Source organism: Pipistrellus kuhlii, unplaced genomic scaffold (assembly GCF_014108245.1).
Source record: "Pipistrellus kuhlii isolate mPipKuh1 unplaced genomic scaffold, mPipKuh1.p scaffold_m20_p_1, whole genome shotgun sequence".
Classification (NCBI taxonomy): Eukaryota; Metazoa; Chordata; class Mammalia; order Chiroptera; family Vespertilionidae; genus Pipistrellus; species Pipistrellus kuhlii.
In genome coordinates, this window is record NW_023425404.1 from 98959380 (window position 1) to 98969183 (window position 9804).

The following is a 9804-nucleotide window of genomic DNA, read 5'->3' on the forward strand; positions in this document are numbered from 1 at the left end:
ATATTGGCCGTGACTGCCTCAAACTACAAGCAGCTGAATTGTGTAGTTGGGACAGAGAATGTATGGACCACAAAGTCAAAATACTTATCTGACTCTGTACAGAAAATATTTGCTGACCCCTGGTTTATACAAATTGTAGCAACAGGTGTCATTGTCTTCATTTTACACAACCAAGTTTTTTAGAGGACAAGGCTTTCTTCTCTGCCTACCAATATTTTTCATTATCTCAGGAAATTATGTCAGAAAAAAACAAAGCCCTCCCAAAACGTTTTGTGATGAGTTTTATTATTGGGGTGCCTGCTGATAATGAACATTTGTATTCTAGTTGCCAGATTTCCAGGTCAGTCAAGAAGAAGATATTCTGCCAAATATGGACAGAAATCCAACAACTCCATCCTCAGTTATCTTTCCATTGGCAAAAACTCCTCAGTGTCAGCATGTCAGTCCTGGAATGCTAGCCTCTATAAACAGGTAAATACTTATGCATAATATACTGTAATTCTGTTCATCAAATTTAACATTTCATGAGTTGAAGAGAATAAATGTCAGTAATGAGAAAAGTCATATTTTTAAAAATCAAGAACAGTTCCTAGAAGTCAAGGATTGAGAGTTTCTGCAAGCAGGAGTGTTATTACGTTGGAACACAGCTCAAACTTTACATCAGGATAAATTCCCACTGGATCAAAGTTTTACATGTGAAAAATTATACTATAAAATATATCTAAAATAACCTTGGAGAATTATTTTATAGTCTTAGATTAGTGAAGGTCTTTTTTACTATGATGGAAGACCCACTAACAAAAAGAATGTAGTTCACTATATTAAAAAAAAATTCATTTGGTACCAATCAAACATAAACAAAGAACTAACAAAAATAACAGTTGTTGGAAAGGATGAAGAGAAAAAGGAACCCTCATACACTGCTGGTGGGAATGTAAATTAGTACAACCATTATGAGAAACAGGATGGAGGTTCCACCCAGCAATCCCTCTTCATGGTGTCTACCCAGAAAATGAAAATACTTATTTGTAAATACACAGGTATCCCTATATTCATTGTATTATTCACAATGGCCAAGACATGGAAACAACCCAAGTGTCCTTTGATGGATGATTGGATAAAGGAGATGTGTTACATATATACAATAAACTACTCAGTCATAAAAGATGAAATATTGCCATTTGTGCCAACATGAATGGATCGTGTGTGTGTGTGTGTGTGTGTGTGTGTGTGTGTTGATTTTTAGAGAGGAAGGAAGAAGAGAAAAACATTGATGTGAGACCAGAACATGTACTAGCTGCCTCCTGTGCACCCTTCCTCCCCTCCCACACACCAGGGATCCAGTCTGCAACCTAGGCATGTGCCCTGACTGGGAATGGAACCAGCAACCTAATGTTGTATGGGACAACACCCAACAAACTGAGCCACACTGGCTAAGGATCTGGAGTTTCGTGCTCATTGAAATAAGTTGGACGAAAAAAGCCAAGAGTCATGATTTCACTCATTTGTAGGATGTAAAATGGAAAGCAACAAATGAATGAGCAAAACAAAAGCTCATGCCAAAACCGGCTTGGCTCAGTGGATAGAGCTTCTGCCTGCAGACTGAAAGGTCCCAGGTTCGATTCCGGTCAAGGGCATGTACCTTGGTTGCGGGCACATCCCCAGTAGGGGGGTGTGCAAGAGGCAGCTGATCGATGATTCTCTCTCATTGATGTTTCTAACTTTCTATCCCTCTCTGTAAAAAATTAATAAAATATATTTTTTTTTAAAAAAAACAAAAACAAAAAACCACAAAAGTCATAAATACAATATGGTAGTTTAGAGTGGATAGAGGGGTCAAATACATGATTGCAGGAGGAGACTAAATTTTGGGTGGTGCCACACTCAATGCAATATACAGATGGTGTATTATAATGGCCATTTGAAACCTATGTAATCTTATTAACCAATATCATCCCAATAAATTTAATTTTAAAAACCACAAATGACAATTTGAGAAAGAAATATGTGGAACTCATAACAAGAAAAAGGCTAATTTCCCTGATACAGCACTCCTACAAATTAAGAAAGTCATTCTCATGAATTATTAGCAAAAAGGTAAATTAGTTCAATCTCTAGGTAGCAGTTTGTCAATATATATCAAAGTTATATGCTTTGCACGTGCTCTCTAACCTAGCAATCCTACTTTTAGAATTGTGAATGTTCAGCTTATTCCTTTTAATCCTGTCTAATAAAAGAATAATATGCAAATTGACTGTCACTTCAACACACAAGATGGCTGCCCCCATGTGAACACAAGATGGCCAGTAAGGGAGGGCAGTTGTGATCAATCAGGCCTGCAGGAGAGGGCAGTTGGGGAGGACCCAGGCCTGCAGGGGAGGACAGTTAGGGGCAACTGGGCCAGCAGGGGAGGGCAGTTGGGGTGACTAGGCTGGCAGCGGAGAGCAGTCAGGGGCAATTGGGTGGGTAGGGGAACAGGTCGGCGTTGATCAGGCTGGCAGGCAGTAGTGGTTAGGGGCAATCAGGCAGGCAGGCAGGCAAGTGGTTGGGAGCCAGCAGTCCTGGATTGGAGAGGGTGCAGGCTGGGCTGAAATACTGCCCCCCCCCCCCACCGTGCATGAATTTTGTGCACCAGGCCTCTAGTATTATTTATAATGGCAAAATACTGAAAACAACTCAAATGTCCATAAATAGGAACTAATCAAGTAACTAATGGTACATTATATAGCTATAGAAATTAATGAGAAAGTTCTTTATATACTGCTATGGTAAAATGTCCACAATATAGGTGAAAAAGTTACATACCGTATTTTCCGGCGTATAAGACAACTTTTGAAACGAAAAAAAGTCAACCGAAAATTGGGGGCAAAAGACCAAAATTGCACAAAAATTACCTGCAGATCTTGATGGCAAAGTAAGTCTTTTATTTGAAGTATAGACTTATACAGCGAATATAGGCCTAAACCTATGTTTTAACTATAAAATTAGGGGGTCGTCTTATAGGCCGGAAAATACAGTACATTGAATTATGTATTGCCACTTTTGTATAGAGGTATGATAAACGTGAGTGTGTATATGTGCATACCTGTACAAAATTGCTTTAAATATCTGAAAAGATACATAGACTGAAAACACTGATGATCCCTTGGAAAAGAAACTAAGATATCTTGGGAGACTTTGAATTTTGAGCTATATGAATACAGAAACTATCCTATATAATAAAACCCTACTATGCAAATTGACCAAACACCAGAATGACCAGTCACTATGATGTGCACTGACCACCAAGGGACAGATGCTCAACACAGGAGCTGCCCCCTGGTGGTCAGTGCACTCCCACAGGGCTTATGGCTGGTGAACACAGTGGCAGTGATGGGAGCATCTCCTGTCTCCATGACAGCGACTGCTGGCTTAGGCCCACTTAGGGGAGTGATAGGGCACAGGCCAGGCTGAGAGACCCCACCACCCAGTGCACAGATGTGCACCGGGCCTCTAGTTTGAAATATAAATGATACTAAGAAAAATAGGGGTGGCCAACAGTAAAATGTTACACAGAAAAGATGGAAAGTGATAAGGAGGTCTAAAAATAGGCTATCCCACATGCTGATCTAATAATATGCAAGAGTGTTTGTGGTACACATCATATCTTAATACAGTCACACATTTACAAATTTCTACCTGTCACACCTTTAAGGCTGCTTCCAAATAGTCACAAAGGAACAGATAATCAATCATATAGGATATCTTGGAGGCCAAGAGAAAGAATTAGAATTGGTGCTCAGTTGGTATTTATTGCATTAAAAAAAAAAAACAGACAAAAAAAAAGACTAGGAATTGTAGGGGGAAATGAGAACAACCATTCTGTTTAATTTTCATCTGTAAATTATGAGTCAGGTTTATTTGCTAGGAAGAAGAGGATTAAGAAAGAAGGTATATCTCAGAGGAGGGAGAGAGACAGGAACAGATTAACCAAAGAATTCATATTCATATATGTGTAACTAATGAATACAGACAATAGTGTGGTAAAGACCTGGGTGGGGCAGGCGCTGGGAGACGGGGTATGTAGAGGGGGGATGCAGGGACATTTGTAATATTGTCAACAATAAGGTAGCATTTAAATAAATAAAAATCATAACAAAACAAAATAAATAGATAATAAAACCCTGGTGTGTCACAGATTCAATTCCCTGGTCAAGGGCATATACCTGGGTTACAGGTTGGATCCCCAGTCCGGTTGAGGCAGACAGGAGACAACCAATCATTGTGTGTGTCTCACATTATTTCTCCCTCTCCCTTTCCTCCTTTCATTCTCCCTCTTGAATAGGAAAAATATTTTCCCATGAGAATTAACAAAAAAATAGATAAGGTAAAAAGAAATGGGGGGGAAAACTTCATAGATGTACACCGAATTGAAGACTCAACACAGTTGGATGCTATAAATTAAGGGTTTTCATCAACCTTAAAGTTATCAACTTCAAGATTCAGTCTGGATTAGGGAAGGAAGTGGCCAGAAGAAAGCAGCAAAAGGGCGGGGATCGGTTTGGCTCAGTGGATAGAGCATCTGTCTGAGGACTGAAAGGTCCCGGGTTCGATTCCAGTCAAGGGCATGTACCTTGGTTGCGGGCGCATCCCCAGTAGGGGGTGTGCAAGAGGCAGCTGATCGATGATTCTCTCTCATTGATGTTTCTAACTCTCTATCCCTCTCTCTTCCTCTCTGTGAAAAATCAATAAAATATATTAAAAAAAAGAAAAAAGAAAACAAAAGGTGTAACAAAAGGGAATTCATGAATAAGAAGTCACAGTTAGTTTTGAAAAAGAAGCAACAGCAAAATAGAGACTGGAAAGAGCACAATTTGGACAATGAACAAACAAAACCATAATTTCCTAGAATATTCTTATCTGGTATTTCCATTTTCTTTAAATCTTCTAAACTTTTTGTCTGTCTTCCTAGGTACACCATTGTCTTTAAAAATGTTAGTGAAAACGCACTTTTTAGAAATTGAAACAAATTAAATTTGTCAATTGTTCAATCTATGGATAAAATTATGGTAATGTTGACTTACAATTATTTTGTATTCAAACAGGAATGATTGTGATAAATATGTTTTTCATATGCAAAAAAAACATAAAAAGAAAGGTGGTGTTGTCTGGGGCAATATCAAGAAAAAAACAGTAAGTCTTTTTATTCTTCACACTAGACTTATTCAACGCATATTTATGGGACAACCATAATACATGGCAAACTGCGCGAGTTATAAGTTATGTCACAGGCCTTTACCTCAAGTTACTTACAGCATGCATTACACAGCCTAATTAATATAAGTAAATGGTAACATGAGGTTGTGAAGTAAGTACCCAAGTGCTTTAAATTACAGGTGGCAGGTGATAGACTAGTATTTGAGGAAAATGAAAATGGTAAAAATATTCATTCAAAGAGTCAGGCAGGGTGGGAAAAGCACAGGTCAGGGAAGGACATTTCAGGCCAGATACAAAAGCTGTTTAGCGATTGGGAAATTGTTCAGACTGAGTTATGATTATTATAAAGTAAGAAACTTCCTCAAATTCTATGCAGATTCTAAATGTTTTTCAGATTCAGCTAGTTTACATATACGTAGATCAATATTTAAAATCAATTATAGAAAAATTTTAACTCAGCCTTGCTTTAATAGTGATATATATCCCTTTGAATTAAAAAAAAAGGGAGAATCCTTTATCCTCTTGACTTTAAAGTTTTGTTTGATTTTACTTTGGATAACTTATATTTTAGAAAAGCAAATTCACCTCAGATTTCCTCAAACTGAATAGCTAAATCTTAGAGAAATATAGTTTATGGAGGTAGTAGAATGGGAAATGACTGCCTTATCCCCCGAATGTATATTCCTTTGACCAAGTTATGAACACCTCTTCCTCCTTCACCCATTTTGAAATATTTACATTGTACACTTGCCTAGAGTAAAATTCCTCTCCGAGCTTCAACTAAAGGTTGGGTTTAATCACATCCAATCTTTGTGGGCTTCACTTGTCCACGGAAATGACACCTCTGGGGAGCTTGGTTGAAAATCAGCCTGGAGATTATATTCTTCAATAGAAACCTCTACTCCATAATTAAAGATGTAGGCAGCCTCCCTCTTGGTGTTTCACAGATTCCCTTTTCCAGTCCCACATTCCTTATGAAAATGAAATTTTGGTTTGTTGTAAAGGACCAGGAATCATCTTAACATAGTGAGAAGACGCGTCTTCTAGTGTCCGTTTTGCCAGTAAGAAGTTGGGTTGCCTTGACAAGTGTTTCTCACACTTTAATGTGCATGGCAGTCACCTAGGGATCTTGTTAAATCTGACCTAGTAGATTTGAGATTCTGCATTTCTAGCAACCTCCCTGCTGCTGATCCATGGACCATACTAAGTAGTAGTAAGACCCTAGTCCATTGCTCTCTGCAAAATGAGAAACAGTTCACACACATATATCCATATGAACTGTTTCATAGTTTAAAAACTATTAAAAACTTATTTCTCTGTATTTGACATAATTTTAAATACCTTTGTTTTTAATGGACTATAATTTCAGCTTATATTTGTGATTTAGCCCCATTTTTTCATAGATTAATATTTTGTAGCCAACGTGTGAGGATAGAAAGAGCAAAGGATTTATGTAGTGGTAAAAATTCAAATGTCAAGGTTTGACTCCTGATACCAGCTTTGTGGTGAAGCAAGCTACTTGAGCTTTCTAATTTCATTTTATTCATATTTGGTATGACCTGGAGGTCATAATGATACTGGTTTCTTTCACCAAATGATTTTGAGAGCTAAAATATGTAATAACATTTTGTCTCATTTCACAGGGAAAATAAATTATTTACATCACAATCTATGAACATGAGTTTGTATCTCAAAAGTTTTAAAAATATTTCCCTTCTCATAGTGGGCATACTGTCATATTTCCTTTTCTATTATGTTTCTTTTCGGTTTTTAAAGATAACCAGCTAGGCCAATAGTTTAAAAGGCACTATGTATGCCGAAAGCAGTTTGGCTCAGTGGTAGAGCGTTAGTATGCGGACTGAAAGGTCCCAGGTTCTATTCCGGTCAAGGGCATGTACCTGGGTTGCAGGCACATCCCCAGTAGGGGGTGTGCAAGAGGCAGCTGGTCACTGCTTCTCTCTCACCGACGTTTCTAACTCTCTATCTCTCTCCCTTCCTCTCTGTAAAAAAATCAATAAAATATATATATTTTTTTTTTTTAAAAAGCACTCATGTAAGTAAGCATGCATTATGCAGTTAAAGCTTATCATATAAATTACTATTGTATGAAAGATTTTAAAGAATTTTAAAATGTTGCTAGTATAATGTCATGGCATAAGTACTTACGAGATTTTGACAATTTTCAGAGGCCCATAGACTATTCTTTAATTGCTGTTGCATAAGTTTGTAATGTGGGAAATAACATTGAATAAATCATGGTTCTTGCCCCAAATAAATTCATCTTAAAAGAGAATTAGACATTTCATGGATAATTATGACTAGAGGCCTGGTGCATGAAATTCGTGCACTTGGGGGAAGAGGTCACCTCAGTCCGGCCTGTGTCCTCTCAACTGTCCGGAACCCCATGATCTATCTCCCCAAAGAGGTAGGCCCCACCCACCCAGCCAGGGCTCTGTGATGGGTTACTTCCACCAAGGGATGCCCTGCCTACCCATCACAGCCCGCTGGTCCGTAGCCTGGGCCTTCCTCTTTGGGTGATCGTGGAGCCTCCTGATTGATCACCTCCCTCTGCAGGGTGATCATGGGGTGATAGCCCCCCACACACACACACACACACACCAATTGCATTACCCTAGCCTTGGCTGGCATGGTTGTCCAGACAGTCATTCCACAGTTTGTTAGGTTGATTTGCATATTACAGTTTTATTATTATTATTGATTAGATGTTATAAGTACTCTGGGGATAAGGCAGGCTTCACAGAAGGAACCATTTTGCTATTAATGTAAACTCTTTTTGTAGGTTGAAAGTGACTTTTCAACTCCATCAAGAAGAAAAACTCCACTTAACAAAGGTAATACACATATCTTTCTGTAGTAGCTGTTTTATTGTAGAGCAGTCTATTAACATGGTACTAAAATTAACTGTTATCAAATGGGCAGACCTACCATTTGATATCTTACAATTATTTTTAATGAAATTACTTTTAGAAATGTATTCATCATTTTTATTAAACTCTTCTTAGGAGAAAGCTCTACTATTGGAAAACTTTTCACTAATGCTATGGAGTCCTTGGATGAAGAAGAGAAAGATTATTATTTTTCAAGTTCTGATTCTGCGGAGTAAAAGTGAGAAAATATTTACAGTATTTTTATCAAGAAGCAGACAGTTATGCATACCTTCATTTGCAACACATATATTTTCTTTGTAAGTAGCTTCTTTTGAAACTGTGGGCTCTTTGTCAAAGGTTCTGTTTTTTGTTTTCAAAGTTAAAGATCCTTCTATAGCATATTCCTCATTGCTCAGCTTATTAAAAATATAAGGGAAATTGTTTTGCTTACTATATAAATAGTCTCTCATAAGCATCTAAGTCTGTTTAAGAAAATCATGATCCAAACTGAATTTTTAAAATCTTTCAAGAAAATGTTGCTACCCTTAAAGGAGGAGGTTGGGGCAATAAAGGATAGATTGTACTGGTAGTTACTGAATTCATCAACACTTGAAGTTAGTTTTTTTCAACACTTGGTATGTAAGCCAAAATTGATATGATGTTTAAATTACTTGTTGTTGGAACTGTTTATGTTTTCTTTTTGTCCAATTGTTTTTCTTAAAACTTATGATTGGCATATTTATGAGCCTATGTAAATTTTTATTTATTGCTTTTTCATTATTTCATTAGGAAGAGTCAAAGAACAGATTTTGTTGCACCCTTAAACCTTATTTACATATTCAGGCACAGCACTTGTAAATATTAAAAAGACTGGAATAGACAAACATTCAAGTAATAATGGGTGGTCTACCATTATAAAGAGTTATTATGTTGTAGTAAACATTGTTTTCAAAAAAAACTCTAGCTTATTCTACCATTATGTTTTAAAATTTGACATAGAATATTCCCCTCTGATTTACAGTACATGCTCACCTACCCTTCTCTCCATAATTGTTCAAATAAAATTAGTTTGCTTTTATAAAATTTGTGTTTTGGTTTTTTTTAACCCAGAACTCTTAATAAAAGATACATTTTCTTGTGTCTTACAAATTTTGTCAATGTCAATCAGCAGTTATATAATATAGGATATATTGAAACACAAGGTTTAAAAAGAACAGTGCAGTTATATCATTCTCCTTTAAACTTCCTTGCTTGTTTCTACCTCAAAGACTTGACAGATAAATGTAGGATGAAACAAATGAAAGTTATTTCAGAGTGGCTCTAAAAAATAAGTGTTGTAGAATTTAAGTTGCCAATATTTAATATAATGCCATGCTGCTTGATATTAACAGAAGGTGTTTTATGAGTTAGAAGCTCCTTAAATTGCTTAATCTGAAACAAAAAGATAATTTTGAAATATCATAGACTGACATAAACCAAAGTATAACCCCCCACCACCACCACCACCATATTCACTGTCCTATCAGAACAGCTGTGTCCTTCCCAGTCTATTCTGTTGTAGCCCATCTGCCAAATTCCAAGTTAGTCCCATTTCTTCCCATCAGGCCATAAAATAAGCTAGTTGGGTTTAAGGTAACCTCCAAAGAAAACTTAAAAAAGGAAAAGAAAGACTTTAAGGACTCAAAGAAAACTAATAAGGTAGACAGATAATCAATAGATA

At 36.9% G+C, this 9804-nt stretch overlaps 1 protein-coding gene across 2 annotated transcripts in view; it reads left to right on the plus strand.

Annotated features, from left to right (window-relative positions):
- Positions 1 to 9167, plus strand: part of MIS18BP1 (MIS18 binding protein 1) — a 53608-nt gene extending 44441 nt beyond the window's left edge. For both annotated transcript variants that reach the window (XM_036458021.2, XM_036458030.2), the window contains exons 14-17: positions 326 to 471; positions 5085 to 5172; positions 7997 to 8048; positions 8220 to 9167. In XM_036458021.2, coding sequence (XP_036313914.1) covers positions 326 to 471; positions 5085 to 5172; positions 7997 to 8048; positions 8220 to 8320 — 387 coding nt within the window. In that variant the 3' untranslated portion in view covers positions 8321 to 9167. The remainder of the gene's footprint in view (positions 1 to 325; positions 472 to 5084; positions 5173 to 7996; positions 8049 to 8219) is intronic.
- Positions 9168 to 9804: the final 637 nt, after the last annotated feature.